This window comes from Staurois parvus, unplaced genomic scaffold (assembly GCF_062004578.1).
Source record: "Staurois parvus isolate SC_StPar_1 unplaced genomic scaffold, SC_StPar_1.0 ptg000061l, whole genome shotgun sequence".
NCBI classification, from domain to species: domain Eukaryota; kingdom Metazoa; phylum Chordata; class Amphibia; order Anura; family Ranidae; genus Staurois; species Staurois parvus.
Window position 1 is genome coordinate 9,269,681 of NW_028317857.1, and position 23,860 is coordinate 9,293,540.

At 42.3% G+C, this 23,860-nt stretch overlaps 1 protein-coding gene across 5 annotated transcripts in view; it reads right to left on the reverse strand.

The window, feature by feature from the left end:
- Positions 1–23,860, reverse strand: part of PFKP (phosphofructokinase, platelet) — a 134,908-nt gene that overhangs the window by 32,209 nt on the left and 78,839 nt on the right. For 3 of the 5 annotated variants that reach the window (XM_089668726.1, XM_089668725.1, XM_089668724.1), the window contains exons 10-15: positions 23,172–23,297; positions 20,992–21,056; positions 20,826–20,895; positions 12,429–12,575; positions 9,106–9,176; positions 3,735–3,822 (exon numbers count right to left, since the gene is read on the reverse strand). In XM_089668726.1, coding sequence (XP_089524852.1) covers positions 3,735–3,822; positions 9,106–9,176; positions 12,429–12,575; positions 20,826–20,895; positions 20,992–21,056; positions 23,172–23,297 — 567 coding nt within the window. Of the gene's footprint in view, positions 1–3,734; positions 3,823–9,105; positions 9,177–12,428; positions 12,576–17,724; positions 17,743–20,825; positions 20,896–20,991; positions 21,057–23,171; positions 23,298–23,860 lie in introns of all 5 variants that reach the window. The other 2 variants (XM_089668723.1, XM_089668722.1) reach the window with 1 other exon arrangement.

The following is a 23,860-nucleotide window of genomic DNA, read 5'->3' on the forward strand; positions in this document are numbered from 1 at the left end:
GCAACAGAACGACCGACTTTTCGTTTTTCGGGCGCAAATTCGGCCGAGAAATGAACCGTCTATGGCCTGCATTACTGGTGCACTCAGAATCTGGCGCAGCTGTGTATGGTAGCCAATGAGCTTCTAAATTCAGCTTGTTTAATTAAGAATTAAGAAAACCTGGAAGCTGATTGGTTATTCTGCACAGCTGTAGCAAATTCTGTGTGCACCAGTTTTAGTACATTCCCCATACTTCCCAAATTAAAGTGACTCTGTGACCATGAGGTCACTTTTATCCAATATCTCATCTGTTGAAGAAGCGTGGATATATCTACCTTTCCAGTGGCCCATATACTGAAAAGCTGCCGCTTTGCCACACCCCAGCCACTGCAAGTGATCGACTTGTTGGGCAGTTCAAATACTTTGTGCTCGTTCACATGGGGCGTATCAATGTGTACCCCATGCAAGGAGTGTGTATACCTGCATGTGGATACATAGGTGTTCCATGTGTCTCTAAACAGGCAGTCCTATTGATGTCTATTGGGATACAGAAGCTGCGTGGATTCAGCCGCTGCTCCCAATATGACATCCGTGCGAGTGCACAAGACTGAATGCACACAGTATATGTTTGGGGCTTTGTGCCCATACCCGCACAAATGTCAAATTGGGAGCAGCGGCTGTGTCCGTGCCACAAAGGGTGGCTGTGGGGAGCAAGTAATCTACACACCAGGAAGTGTAGAACACGTGCAGCCGCTGGGCAGCAGCAACACCGCTACTTTATGCCAGAGAATTAAGTATATCCATGCTTCTACAGGTGAGCTATTGGAAAAAAATGACCTTGTAGTGAAAGAAAATGTTTCCTGAGAAAATATGGCGGCTGCCATTGCTGAGCTGTCATTCTGCAAATACTAATTGACAGGTGTGCAGGTAAGGAGATAAGAACATCTGACTATCCTGAGCTGTGTACTTGTTCCAGGTCAGGGACTCAGATATTACACAGAAGAACTAAAATTTTAGAACGGTCTATCATATATTAAAGTAATTCTAAAGGAAAAAATAAAAAATAAATAAATATGTTATACTTATCTGCTCCTTGCAATGGTTTCGCAAAGAGAAGCCCCGATCCTCCTCTTGTGGGGTCCCACACCAGCGTTCTTCCCCCCCGCTGAGTGGCCCCATGACAAGCCACTTGCTATGGGGGGAGTCATGCGGATTCGCTCCTGAGGTACGCTGTATGCATCCATTGACACATACAGCGCTGGCTGTGATTGACAGCAGTGGGAGCCAATGAGAAGAGGCAGCCTCTGCTCTTGTGCACATCACTGGATCAAGATGGGGCTCAGGTAAGTATAAGCGGGGGTTGGGGGGGGGCTGCATACAGAAGGTTTGTTATCTTAATGTAGAATGTAAAAAACCTTCTACCTTTAGAACCACTTTAATTAACTCAGCAAGAGACTCACTGGTATTGGTATATATAAAAATTGGTAGGTACTTGAATACACCGCTATCTGAAAGATCCAGAAGGGGATGAAGCCAGAGGGGCAGCATGTCAGCCAGGCAAAGAGAATTTTAAGATACACATAGCAACAGCAGCCCCCATATTTCTCTTAGGAAAGGATTACAAAAAGAACCTGTAGTGATGGAAGGATGGGACCCATAATCACTTAATTCTGTTTAAGAATACTAGTTGCCTGGCTAGTCATGATAATCCAAAGGCTTCAGTGCTCTCTAAGTCACTGACCCAAAACAAGTATGAAGAATAAATGTCTGATCTGCAGATTTTTCTTTCTTCAATGCTGAAGGAAGTACTGAAGACAATCAATTACCATGACAGCCAGGAGTCTAGCATTGTAGAAGAAGAGGTCAGCAGTGGACATCTTCTCCTAGTACAGATTCCTTTCAATGCATATGTATGTATCTAAAAATAACAAACCAAGTCTACATTTCTATCTATATCTTAACACATTTAAAACATGCTACCAAATCAAAACATAACACATTTCCTTCTAAAAATGCTAGTTGCCTGGATGTCATGCTGATCCAATGGCTTTAATACTTTTTGAGCCACTAATCCACAGCAAGCCCGCGGTTGTTCAGACTTCACTAGCTGCATGCTTGTTCCAATTTCAGTGGCTCACTAAGTATTTATTTTTTTAACTTAAGACCTGTTCTGAAAAAAAAAACATTAAAGATGCCATTATTTACCTATTTACCGTTCTTCAAAAATACTAGTTTCCTGGCTGTCATACTGCGTCTCTTGTTTTAACACTTTAAAGTTTGTTTATAAAAAAAATGCTGTACAAATGTGCCAAACATTTGCACAACCACAATGAAAAATCAACAGATTTTTTTCTCATATGATTATATCATGAGTGCCATGTAGTAGCCATAATGTAGTATTTCTCATTATAGCCACTAGATGGTGCTGAAGATCATAGGAAGCTATCATAAAAAATAAAGTGATTTTTCCTTGTGGGGGTCTGACTGTCACATTTGAACTCACAAAATATATGTATTGCCCTTTTTTTTTCAATTTTTAAACCCTACTAGTTTATTTTTTGTGGCCCTATTGGGGAGGTTTGCATTCACTTCCTGTCCTGAAAAAGCAACAAGAAGTGAGAGGATCTCACAGAGTGAGGAGACTTTCCTTCTTGGACAGTTGTCAGAGCAACAGGTGTCCCCATTAGTAGATTTCCCCTCATTTCCTGGCCTGCTGACAACTGTAATATTTTGACAAATAAAGAGTGTAAATCTACCCAGCAGGACCACAAACAGCTATAAAAACTTAATAGGGGCTCTAATTATTTCCTTCTCTATCCAATGCATTGAAACAAATGACATTATATACACTTTTGGTCACAAACCCAGAAAAAGCATATAGATTAAGATGGCCATACACTACACATTCTAATTGTACAATCTCCTTTATATGTACCAAAACTTTATCATAGGAGGACACACTTAATCTATTCAACCAGTCTGTATCCAGTCTGGCAGGCCCTTGCCTTGCATGGTTGATGGCAGATTTAAAGGAGATTGTACAATCAGATTGAAGCGTGTATGTTGAGTTTAAGACTTCTGAATTGATTCTGGATTCCCCAATCAGCAGCAGTCTGTATAACACCCTTTCAACTAGCATTTCTAAATCAGCCTAACAATGGCAGCCTCTGTATTTCTTTCATGATTGCTTTACTTTCAAAAAAAAAAAAACTGTTGAAATTTTTTTTTCACTTATCCAATAAAGACAAACTGAACCATAAACATAAGCACACTTAAATGAATTCTATGTGTTTAAAGTGAATGTGACGTCATAGGAAAGTTCTTAAAGCAGCACTGGCAGAACCCAGCAGGTACCCGTCATTCTGGGTTGTGAGTCTAGGGGGGCTTCATTATGTGGATTGTAGACAGCCCCCAAGATCCAGACCCCACTCCCTTGCACCTATGGGCATGTTAGGGAGCAAATTACAGTGATGGGCTAGTAGGCACAGAAAAAGGCAGGTCCAAGCTCCTGACCAATGCTAGCTCACAGAGGGATATCAGGATGGTACTGGAGGGTTCAATATGTGATGTGTAGACACCTGGAGGTGACAGTTCTGTTGGTCCAGTGACACTTTGGAACTTCTATATGACTGGATCACAATAATAACTGACAAATAAGGCAGACTATGACAAGCTATGACTATGGACTATAATAAGAAACATGTTACTAAAGTGGTGGACAAGCATGAATGTAACACAAGAGGTCAGATATTTACCTCAAACCCTCCGATGACAAGTAGAGAGTTGATGCTATGAGTACGTATCTGTTCAGCGATTTGGTCGAAATATTTAGCAGGAAGAGTTCTGAAATTAAAAATATATTATTTGGTATAGAAAATGGGCAAAAATATCTGGACAGACATGATTTGGAATTCAGGGTACAGGCGGTGCTATTTCTAATGGCCTATACAAACCAATGTGTTGTAACAGCTCACCAATGCATATTCACATCACCGAAACCACGGGAATACACCGATCAGCCATAACTTTTTGACCACCCACCTAATATTGAGTAGGTCCCCTTTTTCCTGCCAAAACAGCCCCATTTGCCACCAAAACAACCCTGACCCATCAAGGCATGAACTCCAATAGACCTCTGTGTATGCTGTGGTATCTGGCACCAAGCCATCAGTAGCAGATCCTTTCAGTCCTGTAGGTTGCAAGGTGGGGCTTCCATGGATCAGACTTATTTTTTCAGCACTTCCCACAGATGCTCGATTGGATTGAAATCTGGAAAATTTGGCGCCATAGTCAACACCTCAAACTTGTTGTTGTGTTCCTCATCAATTTCTTCAGTGTGGTAGGGTGCATTATCCTGCTGAAAGAGGCAACTGCCATCAGGGAATACCATTTCCATGAAGGGCTGTACTTGGTCAACAATAATGCTTTGGTAGGTGGTACGTGTCAAGTAATATCCACATGAATGGCAGGACCAAAGGTTTTCCAGCAGAACATTGCCCAAAGCATCACACTGCCTCTGCTGGCTTGCCTTCTTCTCATAGTGCATCCTAGTGCCATCTCTTCCCTAGGAAAGCAACACACGCACCCGGCCATCCACATGATGTGAAGAAAACCATGATTCATCAGACCAGGCCACATTCTTCAATTTCTCCATGGTCCTGTTCTGAGGCTCTCATGCCCAATGTAGATGCTTTTGGCTGTGGACAACATGGGCATCCTGACCGATCTGCAGCTAAGCAGCTCCCATATACAGCAAACTGATGCCCATTTTTTCTGCTTTCAAGACATCAACTTCAGGGACAACAATGTTTACTTGTTCCCTAATATACCTCACCGACCTTCAGATGCTATTGTAAGGAGATAATCAATGCTATTCACCTTACCTCTCAGTGGTCATAAAATAATGGCTGTTCGGTGTGGAGCTTCCATTATGGAACTATGGGGCTCTTGACATTCCTGTGTGGCATTACAGTACATTACAGTGCTTTAATAAAAAATTGGCTACATCGTTCATTTCTTGAAAATATGCATTATATTATAGTCAATGCCAACATATTAATAATGGGGTGTGCATTTTAATTAGAACATTTTTGAGTCACATGTCCAAGATCTGGATGTCCAGCATATGTTTGTGATAGGAAAATGGAAAAAGAAGTAAAAAAAAACACAAGTAAAACAGTATTAATGGGCATTGTGGTGTATTAAAAGTAACTGCAATGCAAAAAAACGTGCATATATTTCATATCAAAGTGCATATATGTTTTGAAATACATTTGTGTGAATGAGCCCCAAACATCACCCATCTTTCCCCACTTTGCTGCTCTCACCGTGCACTATGACAAAATTAAATATAGTGTTACAAGAATTGTACAGACAAATAACGGAGGAGCAGAAAACAATCACCCATGGCAAGCAATCAGATGTCTGCTGTTCTAAACCACAATTTAGAACAAATACAAAGAAGAATATAATTTGTTGCTATACTAAATAAAGACACACGTTCTTTCCTTCTGTTCTGATAAATTCTTTACCAGCTCATTGCAATTTAAAGTCATATTAATACCTAAAACTGGTATCTTTGCAGTGAGTTTTGAGCCCATAAAAAAGGAATGGGCTCAAATCACACTGAAAAGAATCACATGCAATTTGAACAGGAATGAGGTGTGATTCCTGTCTGAATCGCATGTGGTTTCCCACACTGCTCTTGTGTAAACCCAGGCTGAAGTCATTATGACAAGCCTGGGTTCATGGTAATTGGTATCGACAAGTATTTGAGTACAAGTATCGGTATTTTTACTCGCTGGTAAAAAAAAATGGGTCAGATCTCTTCTAATGTAAAGTTTCAAAAATCTAATAAAAACCTATTTGAAAAAAAAAAACGGTTATTGGTGCATCCCTGCTTACCTGTGGTTTTGCACAAAACAACTCCTATCCTCCTCTTCTGTGGTCCTCCACTGGCACTCTTGGCTCCTCCCTCCTACTGAGTGCCCCCTGAGCAAGCAGCTTGCTATAGGGACACCAAAGCTGGCTCACTCACGAGCTGCTGCTCTGCATGTCCATTAACACACAGAGACGTTGCAAGGTCCCGCCCCCTTTCTTTCCTCATTGGCTCACTGGCTGTGATTGACTGCAGATGCTGTCTCAGTCAATGAGGGAGAGTCCCAAAAGCTCTTTTCACATCTCTGGATTGTGATGGCGAACAGGTAAGTTTTAAGGGGGCTGCCGTACACAAAAGGTGAAAAATCTGGAGCCTGCACAACCACTTTAAAATAATTTGTATTGCTTTCTTCCTGCATCATGTAAAAACCTTTATGTGTGATTAAAATGCTGACGTGACAATCTGATGGTACAATCTCCATACAATTTTCTTCAGGTCTACCAATATAATGTGGGGACCACTTTACACTATCCATTCAATTTGTATTCAGTCAGGCATATCCTTGGACTACAAGTTTGTTGCTAGCTCTAAAGGAAATTGTACATGACTGTAAAGTGCATGTTCAGATTTAATCTTCATAATTTCAGGTCAAGTCAGTGATTACAATATCACTGATTGACTGTACAATAGAATACAAAATCTAAAATAACTGCATCCAAAATGGGATATGTTAAAAGGGAAGTATCATGGAATTTGGTCTAATTCACTGTTCAAAGGCACTAACTAGGGCTTCATTTACATGGGTGTACCAATCTGTACACCCGTGCGAAGGGCCATCTTCACCTGTGCAGGGTGTACAGGTGTTGCGTGCAGCCCCATGCAGGCAGTCTGGTCAAATTAGTGACAGGCACCGGGGCTGATGGACTTGCAGCGGATCTCCAAGCGCATCCAGGAGTGTACATCTGTGCAGATCCAGTGCACAAATCAGAACATAGTCTATCTGCAATTTCAATTAGTGTGTGGCCATCCCTGCTTGACAAAAGCCAAATGTTTGGTCAACTTCTGGCGAAAAGGACATGTTGGAAAATTTTTCCTGATCAGCAGCAGCAGCCAATTAGCTGCAGCCACTGATCAGTATATTGTGAAAGCAGTAGGTCCCGCTGTCAGAATACAGGGGTTCATTTACTAAAGCGGTAGAGTGTAAAATCAGGCTCACTTCTGCATATAAACCAATCAGCTTCTAACCTCAGCTTGCTCAATTCATCTTTGGCAATAAAACCTGGAAGCTGGTTTCTATGCAGAAGTGAACCTGATTTTGCACTCTTCAGCTTTGGAAAATAAACCCCACAATGTCCTGGCAGGAGGATTCCTCCATTTACCTCATTTGTGTGGATCTAGGAATGAGTTTGTTTTTTTCCCCTCAGCCTTGTGTTTGAATGAAAGAAAACTAACCATGTATGGCCAGCGTAACACTGAACAGGCCTACAGGCAGGAACAGCACAAGGATAACCTGACCATTGTCCTGCTGCTCCTTCACTGTCTACAGTAATTACAGCCTGGGGGAGGAGAGGTGACTAAGAAAGCAGAATTACTATTCAGCTCAACATTCTATAGTCTGTCATCAGGTCGATAAGTATCATTACCATGAATGTGAGTTGGGAAGGGTAGAGATCTGCAAATACATAGGATGCTAGCAGCTATAAGAGAAATGTAGGCCATATATAGAGGACATACACTCACCGGCCACTTTATTAGGTACACTTTGCTAGTACTGGGTTGGACCCCCTTTTGCCTTCAGAGCTGCTTCATTCTTAGTAGCATAGATTCAACAAGGTAATGGAAACATTCCTCAGAGATTTTGGTCCATATTGACATGATATCATATTTGTCGGCTGCACATCCATTGTGCAAATCTCCCATTCTACCACATCCCAAAGGTGCTCTATTGGATTGAGAACTGTTGACTATGGAGGTCCCATTGGAGTACAGTGAACTCATTGTCATGTTCAAGAAACCAGTTTGAGATGATCTGAGCTTTGTGACATGGTGCATTATCCTGCTGGAAGTAGCCATCAGAAGATGGGGACACTGGAGTCACAAAGGGATGAACATGGTCAGCAACAATACTTAGGTGGGCCGTGGAGTTTAAACGATGCTCAATTGGTACTAAAGGGCCCAAAGTGTGCCAGGAACATATCCCCCACACCACCACCCCCAGCCTAAACCATTGATACAAGGCAGGATGGATCTATGCTTTCATGTTGTTTGCGCTGAATTCTGACCTTACCATCTAAATGGCGCAGCTGAAATTGAGACTCATCAGATCAGGCAATGCTTTTACAGTCTTCTATTGTGCCATTTTGGTGAACCTATGCAATATGTAGCCTCTGTTTCCTGTTCTTAGCTGACAGGAATGGCACGCGGTGTGGTCTCCTGCTGCTGTAGCCCATCTGTTTCAAGGTTTGACATGTTGTGCATTCAGAGATGGTATTCTGCATACCTTGGTTGTAACAAGTGGTTAATTGAGTTACTGTTGTTTTTCTATTATCCCGAACCAGTCTGCTCATTCTCTTCTGACTTCTGAAATCAGCAAGGCATTTTCGTCCACACAACTGCCGTTCACTCCAAAGACATGGTGGTAGGTTAATTGGTTCCTGTGTAAATTTGCCCTAGTATGTGTATGTATGAATGTAAGTTAGGGACCTTAGATTGTACACCCATTGAGGGTTAGGGACTGATGTGAATGTACAATATATATATGTAAAGCGCTGAGTACATTGACGGCACTATATAAGTACCAGAAATAAAAGAAATAAATAAATCAATGGATATTTTCCTTTTTTCGGAATATTATCTGTAAACCCTAATGATGGTTGTGCATGAAAATAAAATACCAGTAGATCAGAAGTTTCTGAAATACTCAGAACCGCCCATCTGGCACCAACAACCATGCCATGTTCAAAGTCACTTAAGTCCCCTTTCTTCCCCATTCTGATGCTCCGTTTCAACTTCAGCAAGTCATCTTCACCACATCTAGATGCCTAAATGCAGTGAGATGTTGCCATGTGATTGGGTAATTAATTTGTGTTACCAAGTAATTGAACGGTGTACCTAATAGTGGTCGATGAGTGTTTATTTGACACCTTCAGATTGAGATGATTTTTTTAAGCCTGGGACTCTGTTTTAAAAGCTCAAAGTGATTAACAATATAAATATTTACTTAATTGACTTTACTAGGATAAAATTACCTTTTGGTTCCCAAAAGAGATCCACCCTGACCAGTCCAGCCTCCAACATCTCCCCATTTTATCTCTTTCACCTGCAGAAAGAAAATTACTTTTTATACTTAGTTTTATATTATCCTGCAAAGATATGTGGAGGAACCGGATTGCTGTGTACACACAAGGTACCGTGTCAGGGCATACAGTACAATGTACACCCGAAGATTGTGATTGGGTGATAGTTATCCAACATACTCAGCTCAACATTCTAATAATTACCAATTGGTGTAAGGCTTTTTTAAAAATATAATATAAATATATATATACACATACACACACACAAAATATATTGCCAAAAGTATTGAGATGCCTGCCTTTACACGCACATGAACTTTAATGGCATCACAGTCTTAGTCTGTAGGGTTCAATATTGAGTTGGCCCACCCTCTGCAGCTATAACAGCTTCAACCCTTCTGGGAAGGCTGTCTGCAAGGTTTAGGAGTGTGTCTATGGGAATGTTTGACCATTCTTCCAGAAGCACATTTGTGAGGTCAGGCACTGATATCGGATGAGAAGGCCTGCCTCGCAGTCTCCGCTCTAATGCGTACCAAAGGTGTTCTATGGGGTTGAGGTCAGGACACTGTGCAGGCCAGTCAAGTTCCTCCATCCCAAACTAGCTCATTCACGGCTTTTATGGACCTTGCTTTGTGCACTGGTGCACAGTCATGTTGGAACAGGAAGGGGCCATCCCCAAATTGTTCCCACCAAGTTGGGAGCATGAAATTGTCCAAAATGTCTTGGTATGCTGACGCCTTAAGAGTTCCCTTCACTGGAACTAAGGGGCCAAGCCCAACCCCTGAAAAACAACCCCACACCATAATCCCCCCTTCACCAAACTTTACACTTGGCACAATGTAGTCAGGCAAGTACCGTTCTCCTGGCAACCGCCAAACCCAGACATGTCCATTGGATTGCCAGAGAAGTGTGATTCGTCACTCCAGAGAACACGTCTGCTCTTGAGTCCAGTGGTGGCGTACTTTACACCACTGCATCCGATGCTTTTCAGTCTCTGCTTTAATTCATCTCAAAGGTGTTTGCATCTGATGGTTTGCATTGCACTTGGTGATGTAAGGCTTGGATGCAGCTGCTCGGCCATGGAAACCCATTTCATGAAGCTCTCTATGCACTGTTGTTGTGCTAATCCACAAGAAGTTTGGAGGTCTTTAGCTATTGACTCTGCAGACAGTTGGTGACTTCTGCTCACTGTGTGCTTCAGCATGTGCTGACCCAGCTCTGTCATTTTACATGGCCTACCACTTCATGTGTCACAAGTTAGCCTGCACTTTCTTGTTTGTGTTCTTACCTTCTTGCTGCAGTCCTGTTCCTGATCCCTTCTCATGTGTTTGTCTGTGCTCATCTATGGGCGTCATCTGCTGTCCTCTGGGTTTTATTTTCTTCCCTTCCATCACTTCCTGGCCCGCCTCCTTGTTTGCCTGTCTATATAAGATGTGCTCAGACTAGGCCACTTTGCCTTAGCAACTTCCTAGTTGTTGGAGCTCCTGTGTGTTACTACTGTCTGAATCCTTTATTGACTGCTCGTGTACCGACCCCGGCTTCGTTCTCTGACCTTGCTTGTTTTCCACCTGTCTTGACCTCGGCTTGCCTATCAGATTACATTTGTCTCCACCCTTTATACTCTGCTCCCGCGAGCGTTCTCCTCAACCTCAGCTGAGTGTACCTGGGGGCCGCGACCTGGTCCCAGCTTGCTGCAAGTCCATCCCCACTATCAGGGGCTCTGGTGAACAAGCAAGCTGGGGCTTAGACTCCGCACCCTGGGGAACCCCAAGTTGAGGATCATTAAGAGCTCACTACCACAGGTGCTGACATCATGGCTGAGTTGCTGTTGTTCCCAGTTGCTTCCACTTTGTTATAATACCACTAACAGTTGACTGTGGAATATTTAGTAGCAAGGAAATTTCACGGATGGACGTATTGCACAGGTGGCAACCTATCACGGTACCACGCTTGAATTCACTGAGCTCCTGACAGCGACCCATTCTTTCACAAATGTTTGTAAAAGCAGTCTGCATGCCTATTTGCTTGAATTTATACACCTGTGGCCATGGAAGTGATTGGAACTCCTGAATCCAATGATTTGGAGGGGTGTCCTAATACTTTTGGCAATATAGTGTATATACTGGTGCAGTTTGCAAAATGTCTGCAGAGTAAATGATGGACAAGTGCACTGAAATAAATAAACGCCCAAGCGCTTGACACTCCTAAACGCGCCTAAATGTATTTGCAGAAATGCAACTTAGAAGCCTTTTTGGCGTCATCAACCGAGGCATGCTGGGTCAATGATGTCACAAGGAGGTGGGGCCACATGCATGATGTCACTGGGTGGCCCCACCCAGTTTACCTTACATATTTAAGAACTGTCAAGCCAGCTCAGAGGCAGATGGCCGGGAGCCAATCATCGGGAGTGGAGCCCTTTTTTTCGGGTCAGTGGCAGACAACGTGATTGATGTTGGAGCTACTTCTGGGGACATTCTTTTAGTTTTTTCTTTTAATAAAGGACTTGTCAAAGACCATGTCCTGTCTTTTTTTCACACTACACTTTTTGTTTTTTGTGAATGAGTAGCGGGACCATGTACCCAATACTCATTCACATGGGGGGGGCGGGATCTGGGGGGCCCCTTCTTAAAGGGGGCTTCCAGATTCCAATAAGCCCCCTGCCCGCAGACCCCCACAACCACCGGCCATTTGTTTTAACTTTTGGCGTGGGGGTTTCCCTCAAAACCCATACCAGACCCGAAGGGCTTGGTATGAATGGAGGGGGGACCCCATGATGTTGTTTTATTTATTATGATGTCGGTTTTTAAATGTAATTACCACTTTTTTTTTTCTTCACTATAGCTCAGAGATTCAGCTGTCACTTTCCCTCCCCCCAGCTAAAAGAAAGAAAGTTTCCTTTTAGTTTATTTCCCCGAGTTAAAAGAAACAATGTTTCCTTTTAGTTTCTTAAAAGAAAAAAAGTTTCCTTTAACAGGGGAAAGTGACAGCTAATTCTGTGAGCTATAGTGAAGAAAAAATAAGCTGGTAATTGCATTTAAAAATCGTCACTGACATACACTTTGTATTGCGAAGATTTGTAAAAAAGTTTTAAACCGCAGCATTATTTTCAATGGATTTTCATTTGTAAACCGAAAATTACATTAACCGAGGCGTTCGTAAACCGAGGTAAACCTGTATATATATATATATATATATATATATATATATATATATGTGTGTGTGTGTGTGTGTGTGTGTACAAAGCATTTGATATAAGTGAACTTCAGTTAACTCACTTGACCCTTAGCAAATCCTTCAAAGCCGTCACTGACTGCAAACATCTTGTGTCCTTCAGTAATGCCCACTCTTACTGCAGAGCGCACAGCGGCATTCATTCCTGCGGCTGGAGCCCCCACGTTCAAGACAGCCACATTAAAGTTACTCTGGAAAAAAACAGACCGCAAGATATAAACACAGAACAGCAAGGACTTAGCAGACAAGCACAGCATCAAGCAGGGGAGCCAATTTAAACACAGCAAAACTACGCACTTGAAAAAAATTCCATAACTGCAGCAACTCCAAACTGGCAAAGCATGTTCTAGCTTTATAGTACACAGACAGGTTTTTTTATCATTAAAAGTGGATGTCTATTTTTTGACAGCTGTCAGTTAACTGACATTAACTAGAGAGATTAAAGCCCATATCATGATAAGACACTACTGTCAAACAATTAGGTTTGGTCTTTAAAAAATGAGTGGCCCAATGCAGATCTAGTCACTGGAAAAGAAGAAGTGGCATTGGGGGGGGGGGGTATCTTTTGGAGAAAATAAAAGTTGATCACACAAGGTTGATCATTGTTTCGACCCAAGACCATCCAGCCTGAAGGCCAGTCTTCCACACAGCACACTTTGAAAATACATTTAACACCTAGGAGACAATTTATACTTCACTGATACAACGGGGTTGATTTACTACAGGCAAATGGGTTGTTCACTTTGCAAGGAAAGTGGCACTTTGCAAGAGGATTTGCCCCAGAGCATAGCGAATGAGGTGAAGCTCTGCTGACTTCCATTATCCAATCATGTGAAAGCAAAAAAAGCTGTTTTTATTCCCTTGCACATAATTAGGTGTTCTTTACAAAGAAAAACTTGCTGTTGGACAACATCCCTTGCAAAGTGCAACTTCCCTTTAAGAGTGAACAGCTTGTTTTCCTTTAGTAAATCAATGCCAATAGGTCCATATTGTTTCTGCCTAATAAAGTGTATGTATAACCAAAACCTGTCTAAATTTATTATTGTCTATGTTCTTCTGAGCAGATCCGTCCTCTCTGTTTGTTTAGGGGAATCAAGTGATGGGAAATTCAAAATTTTACACTTGTCACCAGAACGAGAGGTGACAAGTAAGGGCTCAATATTTGTAATGTGGCTGTTAGGGGCATCTCACATTTTCCTGAGTATAAATACTCCTCCATGTTAGCCTATGTGTCCATGCACACATATGTGCTTAGAGGCACAAAACCCCCCCAGTGCTAGCACATCCAGGAGCAGCTGTGTTTTGGCAAAAAAAAACACTTAATGCCTGTGAATGCGTGTAAACATGTCTAAACGCGCATTAACACTAGGCGCATCAAGCACTTGAGCATGAACTCATTTCAATGACCAGAATTCTGGCCAATTAAATGGATTAATGCCCAAGCGTTGACACACCTAAACACACCTATATGTGTTTAAATGCAGATACAAGTGTTTACATGCATCAAGCGTTTTTTTCTGAAAAAACATGGCTGACAAGAGAAAGGAATTTAGGAGAGGTTAGCTAATACCTTGTGTGCATTGGGTCTAAGGAGGACACCTGTTCTGGTGACAGCTGTCTAAGAGGGCATTTTGACCCACTTTGTTGAGATTTTCCTCATTATATTCATTACTATATTAACCAGATCTTTTTGCTTTTTTTACCAGGTACACTAACGGTATATATATATATATATATATATATATATATACACACACACATACACATATATATATATATATATATATATATATATATATATATATACACTGCTCAAAAAATTAAAGGAACACTTTAATCAGAATATAGCATCAAGTCAATTAAACTCCTGGGATGCTGATCTGGTCAGTTAAGTAGCAGAGGGGGTTGTTAATCAAATGAAAATTAACAACATGTGCACTAGATCTGCAACAATGAGACAACCCTCCAAAACAGGAATGGTTTTACAGGTGGAGGCCACTGACATTTTTTTCCCTACTCATCTTTTCTGTTTTTTACTAGTTTTGGATTTGCCTGGGGTCAGTGTCACTACTGGTAGCATAAGGAGATACCTGGACCCTACAGAGGTTGCACAGGCAATCCAACTCCTCCAGGATGGCACATCAATACATGCCATTGCCAGAAGGTTTGCTGTGTCTCCCAGCACAGTCTCAAAAGCATGGAGGAAATTGCAGGAGACAGGCAGTTACTTTAAGAGGCTGGACAGGGCTGTAGAAGGTCCATTGTGCAAGGAGGAACAGGATGAGCACTGCCAGAGCCCTACAAAATGACCTCCAGCAGGCCACTGGTGTGAATGTCTCTGACCAAACAATCAGAAACAGACTTCATGAGGGTGGCCTGAGGACCCGACATCCTCTAGTGGGCCCTGTGCTCACTGCCCGGCACCATAGAGCTCGATTGGATTTTGCCATTGTACACTAGAATTGGCAGGTTCACCACTGCGACCTGCACTTTTCACAGATGAGAGCAGGTTCACCCTGTGCTTCCGTAGGTTTCCTCCGGGTCCTCCGGTTTCCTTCCACACTCCAAAGACATGCTGGCAGGTTAATTGGCTCCCATCTAAATTGCCCCTTAGGCTCTAAGCATCTTGAGGGCAGGCACTGATGTAAATGTGAGATGTAGGTCAATTGTCAGCACTTAATGTTAACTTAGTAGTACAACTGTAAGTGTAAAAATTTAATAAGTAATGGAAACATCAAACCTGATCAGTATAAAGGATAGACAATGGCACCCTGACTGCCATTAGGTATCAGGATGAAATGGTTGGACCCACTGTTCGATCCTACGCTGGTGCAATGGGTCCTGGGTTCCTCCTGGTGCACGACAATGCCCGGCCTCATGTGGCGTGAGTATGCAGGCAGTTCCTGGAGGATGAAGGAATTGATACCATTGAATGGCCCCCACGCTCAATAAATCCAAGACAACACCTCTATGATATCATGTTTCGGTCCATCTGATGCCAGGTTGCACTTCAGACTATCCAGGAGCTCAGTGACGCCCTGGTCTAGATCTGGGAGGAAATACCCCAGGACACCATCCATTGTCTCATTAGGAGCATGCCCAGACATTGTCAGGCATGCATACAAGCACGTGGGGGCCATACAAACTATTGAGTACCTTTCTGAGTTGCTGCAATAAAATTTCAGCAAAATGGACTAGCCTGCTGCATTATTTTTTCACTCTGATTTTCAGGGTGTCTTTGAATTCAGTCCTCTGTAGGTTGATAATTTTCATTTCCATCAAACGACAGGGCATCCTTACATTCCTAACAAATTACCAAGTCCATATCAGTATAGATATCCAGCATGATATTTTTCCCTATTAAGATCTGATGTGTTTTCAAAGTGTTCCTTTAATTATTTATTTTTGAGCAGTGTACACACACACACACACACACACATACACTTTTTTATTTATATATGGGTATCAGTAATAGGTATTACTACATGTAACATTTTCACTCTTATAGTCAAAATGACAGTTTAACATCTGGTAAGAAGTAGGTGATTGTATGTATTACTGGGAGGCCAGGTAAATGGTTACTTATGCTATAGGCTTACTGGACACTTTGGGGGTTATTTACTAATACTGGAGCGTGCAATATTTGGTGCAGCTCTGCTTAGAAAGCAATCAGCTTCCAGGTTTTATTGCCAAAGCTTAACTGAACAAACTGAAGTTAGAAGATGATTGGCTACCATGCACAGCTGCACCAGATTCTGAATGTACCAGTTTTAATAAATCTCCCCCTTTGTGGAATGCAACATTCTCGTGATTTACTGTTATCCTTTTTATATATGTTAGTCCGCTGTGATAGCATCCTTGTAAATCAAACATAATACCATAATTATTAAAGCATGTACATAATGGAACCTTACTATTGTTTTGGGCATAGTATTTGCAAAGTTTCTAATTGACCTTAAAGTATTATCCAACTATCACAGTAATTAATACCATACACCCAATCTTCATCCTCCCGAGCTCCCTTGCCCCACATTACTGGCCTTTCTCTTCAATAAGGAGCATTTCATGTTCTAGACTCCTGACAGCCATATTACTTCTCCGTTTTGTCAGCAAATCAAAAAACCTTGGTTCTCTTCACCTGTTAACTGTCGCACTGTTCAAGCGGTGCAGAGAATGTATCAAAGTTACAAGGCTCTTCTTTTTTTTTATAGGGATATATAGTATCTGAGCCCATGGTGTTTGATGTACATTGAAAAATATCCTACAAATGGCTTAACCCGCATTATACTACTATAGGTAGAGCACATAGGCAACTAAAAGGCCTCCCTGTTCTGTAAATGATAGTTGGACAGTAATGACAATTGCTCCTGACTTTCCTAACATTTATCAAACATTTGTTGCAAGAATGTCAGAAGTATTTGTGCAAGCTGAAGCAAATATTAGTTTGCTAGCTAGTGGCCAAAACATGGTATAATTTCTGAAATAACTCAAACTATACTGCATTTTGGGCACTAGATACAGCTGATGATACAGAAATTAATCTCAGAAAAATTACAGTGACATTTCATTCAGCTTGGACGAATGCTTTTGACATTCGTGCAACTGTTTTTTTAAATAGCCCCTAAGAGTGTCATGTGCAGAGAGAAAGGAATTACTTCAAACATGTTTTAATTCTATTTGCCCTCATACTGGGAATCAGTTACTCTTCATCCTGTTCACAGGAATGTGTGTGTTGCAAGCAATGCTTGAAATGACGGAATTGCATATGCATTACAGCATAACCCACCTGGGAGAAAAATATATTTGAAATATATTTTAAAAATATTCTTCTCAAATATATTGCCATATATTTGAAATGCTACAATTTGGCTATATTAGCAGATATACTACCAGTTGTTCCCTTGGTAACACTTGATTGGCCGGCAGAGATTTTTTTATCAGATCTTTACCAATTTACTTTGACGTTTTCCCTCCCTGTTATTGCTTAAACCTTTCTACTCAATCAATATAAGTGTGCTTGTTATCAGGATCAACATGAAAAAATAGTTGATGGTTGAAACATACCCCCAAGTCAGACCGCCATCTGATATCTGTGGCTAGCTTGGCCAGGACTATCCTTACAGTGTGTTATACAGTAAATATTCGTCTGCACCCTCTAAATGAATGGAGAATGACTTGCTTGTTGTTAGCGGGGAAGTAGCAGTTAAGACTGAAGTGTTCTTTGCTCATGCTTTAGGTAGCACACATGCAAAACTTAACACAAGATAGATCACATGCAATATAAAAGCATCATTTATAGAACTACTGGCCATCTTAGGCACTATGCATATCATTACGTACACTACAGGGGGTGTTATCCTGTTAGGAAGAAGAAGACAATGTTATTGTTTGTTAGTTATCTAATAGTGATACATCCTATCCAGATATTCTGAAAGTGATCAAATAATAAAGCAATTCCCTACAAAGGTGCTTTGGTGGGGGCAGGCCTTGGCCACCAACTACTCAAAGCAGTATAAAAGACAGCAGAACCAGCCAGTCCTGTTTCAGTGACTGATATCCCCATAGGGCACATGTGATATATTGGTTTTAACACCTTTCTAAGGCCACTTTCACAGGGGGTGGACTCTGATTAGATCAGTAGAGGATCTGTCTGCTGATCCCCTGCTGATTAGAGCAGAGCAGGTGGATGACAGGTCCGTGTCCGCTCAATTTATTCAGAGTGGACACGGACCAAGCCCACTCTACTCTATGGACCAGCAGGTGTAAATGGACTCCGTTGTCCATTTACACCTGACTGCTCTCCAATCCGATCCACCTAGACCAGGGGTCTCCAAACTTTCTAAACAAAGGGCCAGTTTACAGGCTTTCAGATTTTAGGGGGACCAGGCTGTGGCCATTGGGAGTAGAAATTATCCTACATCATTGGGAGTAAACAATGCATCTTTGGCATTAGGGGGAGTAAGAGCGCCCTATTCTTGCTGTAAGTTGGAGAAATAGTGCCCCATCGTTGGTGTCAGTGGGAAGAATGGTGCTCCGTTGTTAGTGACAGTGAGAGGAATAGTGCCTCATGGTTTATTTCAGTGAGAGGAATAGTGCTCAATTGCTGGTGTAAATGGGAGGAATAGTGCCCCATCGTAGGTGTCAATGGAAGGAATAGTGCCTGTTGCTGACGTCAGAAGCAAGAATTATGCCCCCTTGTTGGTGTCAGTGAGAGGAATCGTGTCTTGTATCAGTGGGAGAAAAAGTGCCCCAAGGGCCGGATAAGGGCAAGCAAAGGACCACTTCTGGCCCCCAGGCCGTAGTTTGGAGACCACTGACATAGATGGATCGGAGTCCATTTATACCCACCAGTCTATAGGGGTGAAGGAAGGGTCCGATCGGGTCTTCCTGAAAAACTGAAAGGCGTACCTGATAGGACTCTTCATGTGGAAGGGGCCTAAAGGTGAGATGACTGAAATTTTACCTGCACCTGCTAAGTAAAACTAAATCAGGTCATACATGGATCAAATTCCCACTGAATCAGTCTAAGGCTAGGTTTACACCTATGCAGGTTAAGTTTGAATAATTTCTGCATTGCGGTTTGCGTTGCATTTTGCGTTTTTGCACTAGCATTTTTTATGCGTTTTTGACACATTTTTGATGCATTTTGCATTTTTTTTTTCATTTTTTTTCCTGTTGCTAGGCAGATTTAAAATGCAAAATGCATGAAAAACGCAGCAAAAACGCAATACATGCTTTCTGCGGCGTTTCCATTGAAGTCTATAGAAACAAAAACACAATTTTTGGCGTTCAAAAAAGTCCCTGACCCTTTCCAAAAAACGCACTGGGTAAAAACGCACAGGTGTGAATATGTCCCATAGGAAATCATGTTAAATGAACTGTACTGTGTTTCTGCAAAACGCTGAAGAAAACGCTTAGGTGTAAAACCAACTTTTGGCACCACCCAGCTTGTCAAAACATGATTTTTGTTGAAGGAGTCAGAAAGGAAACAGCTGTTAGAATACTATAGACAACAACGCAGATTCATTCATCAATGCTCTTTAACATGGACGGGTGAATCGAGTGATTTCTCTCTAGCCCATCAGGCTGAAGGAAAAAAAAAACCTTAATATATATAGTCAGCTTTATTTAAAGTGGTTGTAATCTGCTGACATGTAAAATGTACAAAGCATATCCTTCTACAGTGTGTGCTTGCCTCAGTCAAAAGCACTGAGTTTCATTTCTGTCTGCAGTCTGGTTTCTCTGCATGAATCATTTCTGACAGGCTGTGCTGACTCTAAAGGATCAAGGGAGATTGGGGAGGGGAGATCCAGCACACAGCCTGAGACTGACAACCTCAGCTATGCAGGTTCTCCTATGAGATTGTCTGGGGGAATGTGTCCCTACCCTCCACTCAGGTCTCAGATTACACTCAAATCTCCTCTCTGAGCTGTGTCGTTTGTGGCATCAGATCCCAGCCAGCTGCCTCCAGAAGCTCAGAAAAGCTGTATAAATGCTGAGCTTTAAAGGAGAGTAGAGAATACATGGCTGCAGATAAATAGGGACAACTTATGTTGGAGGATTTGTTTAATCTCTGTATACCACGTGAGGCTAGTCACTTCACTAGGTAAATGTAAGGATTTAAACCCACTTTAGAAAACACTAAATTGAAGTAAGTTGACTTTCTCTACGCTGGTACCAGATAATAATATAAACACCCAGATTGGATTTAGTGAAAATCTAATGATACACGTATCCCTTTAGACTATAAGTCCTCCTGCACACTTGAAGTTTTTACAGCTGCTGTTTTGGGCTTTAGATATTTTTTTTCTACAGTTAGTAAACCCTTTGTTATCCTATGTGTCCATGCACACATCGACTGTAATCAATGTCTTTGTTTTTTGTCTGGAAAAAAAACGCAGGACTAGTGGGTTTCTAGAGGAGTTGTTTAGCTGTAAAAATGCTCTAATGCTGAAAAACGCAGTAAACCTCCGCAAATCTGCGTTTTTGTTTTTTTTTTGTCAAAAAACCCCCTAAAAAACTCAAATGCGGCAAAACACCGCTAATCGTGGCAAAACGCTAATGCAAAAACGCTAAAAAGAGCAGAAAAACTCACGTTTTTAACATGACTTTACACAGCTAATGTTACCAGCATTATTAAAACGCCCCGTGTGCATGAGGGCTTACCGAGCTGAGAGAGATGTGAGATAAATAAGGTATCAAGTATCAGAAGTGCTCATTATCACTCAAAGAGATATTTTGACATGACCCTTAGGGGGAGAGTTACTAAAACTAGTGCACACAGAATCTGGTGCAGCTGTGCATAGTAACCAATCAACTTTTAACTGCAGCTTGTTCAATTACGATTTGACAATAAAACTTGGAAGCTGATTGGTTACTATGCAGTGCTGCACCAGATTCTGTTTGCACTAGTTTTAATTAATCTTCACAGTTCACATTACCTTTGGAAGTTCAGATATATTCTTCTTATGGGAAAGGAGCTTGTATGTATTTAGATTGTTCTCGAAACTCCTGAAATATTGCAATAAAAAGATGGATTAATCATACAAGACACACAAATAATCTGTGTATATAAATATATAAATATCAGTTTTGGTTGCTCTGTACCTTCCACGCAACGTTACAGCATCTGCAAACCTCCTTTCATCCATCGCCTTCTGCACTTCTTGGGTCTTAGTTAAAGAAAACGGAAGAATATCATAATAACGGCAAATAAGGTATATAATACAACAAATATCACGCTATATTAAAGGCCAATTTAATAAAAATGCATATTTTTATTTAATTTTTTGGTAAACTGAATGGCACTCAGGCTTTATTTAAGTCCCAAAGACTCCAACAGTAAGATCTCCTCTGCGGAATTCCCAGATCTGTCAAGTTAATTAGGCATTTCCAAATCCAAATGATGCTTGTAAAGCTGGCCATACATGGATCAAAATTGGCCGAATTCTTTTCAATCACTTTGAATGGGATTCCTACGTGATAAACTACACTCCCTCGGCCTCAGAGATTCTGCTCTCTCCTGGCTCTCATCCTACCTGTCACAGCGCTCTTTCAGCGTTACCTATAATGCTACCACCTCCCCCTCACTCCCCCTCTCTGTTGGGGTCCCTCAAGGCTCCGTCCTCGGGCCCTTTCTCTCCTCCATCTACACCTCCTCCCTTGGCCAACTCATACAGTCTCACGGCTTCAACTACCACCTATATGCCGACGACATGCAAATCTATCTCTCAACCCCCCACCTCACCCCCTCAGTCACCGCCCGAATCACACACCTCTTGAGTGACATATCAGACTGGATGTCGCTCCACTTCCTTAAACTGAACCTCTCCAAAACCCAGTTTCTTGTCTTCCCCCCAGCCCGGACACCACCCCCCATTGACTTCTCCATCATGTCCAACAACGCCACCATCAAACCCGCCCCGCTGGCCAAAGTACTTGGTGTCATTCTGGACTCCAACCTATCCTTCCAGCCCCAAGTCCAATCTTTAACTAACTCATGCAGACTCCACCTCCGCAACATCACCAAAATCTGCACGTTCCTAACCGCAGAAACCACTAAACAGCTCATCCACTCCCTCATCATATCACGACTCGACTACTGCAACTCCCTCCTTACTGGCCTGCCTCGCCGCTGGCTATCCCTGCTTCAGTCGATCCTGAATACGGCTGCCAGACTCATTCACCTTTCCAACTGCTCCATTTCTGCCACCCCCCTCTGCCAATCCCTCCACTGGCTTCCGATTGCGCAACGGATCAAATTCAAAATCCTAACACTGACGTACAAAGACGTCCACCACACTGCCCCGAACTACACCACTGACCTAATATCCAAGTACCGCCCAGCACACACACTCCGCTCCTCACAAGACCTCCTTCCCTCTAGTTCCCTGGTCTCCTCCTCCCATGCCCTCCTCCAGGACTTCTCCAGGGTGTCACCCATCCTCTGGAACTCCCTGCCCCAACCCATCAGATTATCACCTACTCTCCTCTCCTTTAGGCGCACCCTGAAAACCCACCTCTTCAGGGAAGCCTACCCCACCCCCTGCTAACTTGCTGACCTCCTCCACTCTTCCTACCACTCCATCCCCAACAGCTTTCTCCTCCTGTGCCACCATCCTCTCCCTCCTAGATTGTAAGCTCGAAAGAGCAGGGCCCTCAATCCCCTCATGTTTTGCATTGTATGGTTATTGTTCTGTCACATGTTCTGTCCCCCTTTGTAATGTACAGCGCTGAGCGAACTATTGGCGCTTTATAAATACTGTACAATAATAATAATAATAATAATATACTTCTCAGTGAGTAAAATTCATGTATTTTATAGTAGAAAAGTAGACAAGTGTGAACAGGCCCTAAGTTTCCTCTGACCTTTTCTGTAATGTCACTTCTATGACTTCTTGTGTGTAAGTTCCATTCTGATAACTCTGAGGTGTACAAATCAATTTAAAATTCAGGACAACAAGAACAATCCAGGAAAGTTAAGTTCTAGCAGTTATTTTAGCATGTTGGCCAGCTGGATCCTGTCTATGCCTTTCCTGTCCTGCCTATGATAAGGGCAACTAAAATAGTACCATTGGCTTACAAAATCAGACAGGAAAAATGTCAGATGGCTGTGTTCTTGATAAGATAATTGGATGGCATGTGACAGCAGAACAGACATGTAATTAAATGGGAGACTGTCCAGGCGAGGAATGTCTGCCGAGTCCAAAGACTGATCTGAGCAGTGACTATATCCCTTAGGCCCCACTTCTCTCCATGCCCAGCTATAGGATGACTCAGACACTCACCATCTGTACACATTCCATGAGAGGCAGGCGCACGGCTTGGTTTCCACATAGAGATACCACACAGGCGGGGGTTTCTGGAGTAGCTTCAAGTAAGGCCAGGACACATTCCACTCCCATCCTACTGGCCTGTAGAAGAAGACAATAATCTGTCTACACAAGGCAAAATTATACTATTTCTCAATGAGTATTTCCTAAGTTTTCCCTGAGCATTCTTCCCATCTCTGTTGCAAGCCCTGGCAGGTAAGGGTGCATTCACACCGCCTATGTACCCAACGCCAATTACATGCGGGATTCCCAGTAGGGGTTCCCAAAGAATAGCTGTAGGAGGCAGCCCCATTGAAAGCAATGGGAGGCTGTTGGCTCCCACAGCTAATCGCAGCCACTCACTAATCGTAATTGCTCATGCAGCTATCACATACTACCTGCATCCAGAGTTGATAATTCGCATTTGATAAATGCATGAGTGATTACATGTGAGTGCCCTTGATTAGCTGTGGGTGCTGGCAGCTTCCCATTGCTTTCAATGGAGCTGCCTCTCACAGCCAATCTTCGGGAAACTCCACTGGGGTTCTCGCACGAAACTGACATTGCAGGTGTGAATACACGCTAAGGCTGCACTAACAATTTAAGCATGGACAAAGATAGATAGATAGATAGATAGAATCATTAATAATCATATAATCTGTTCA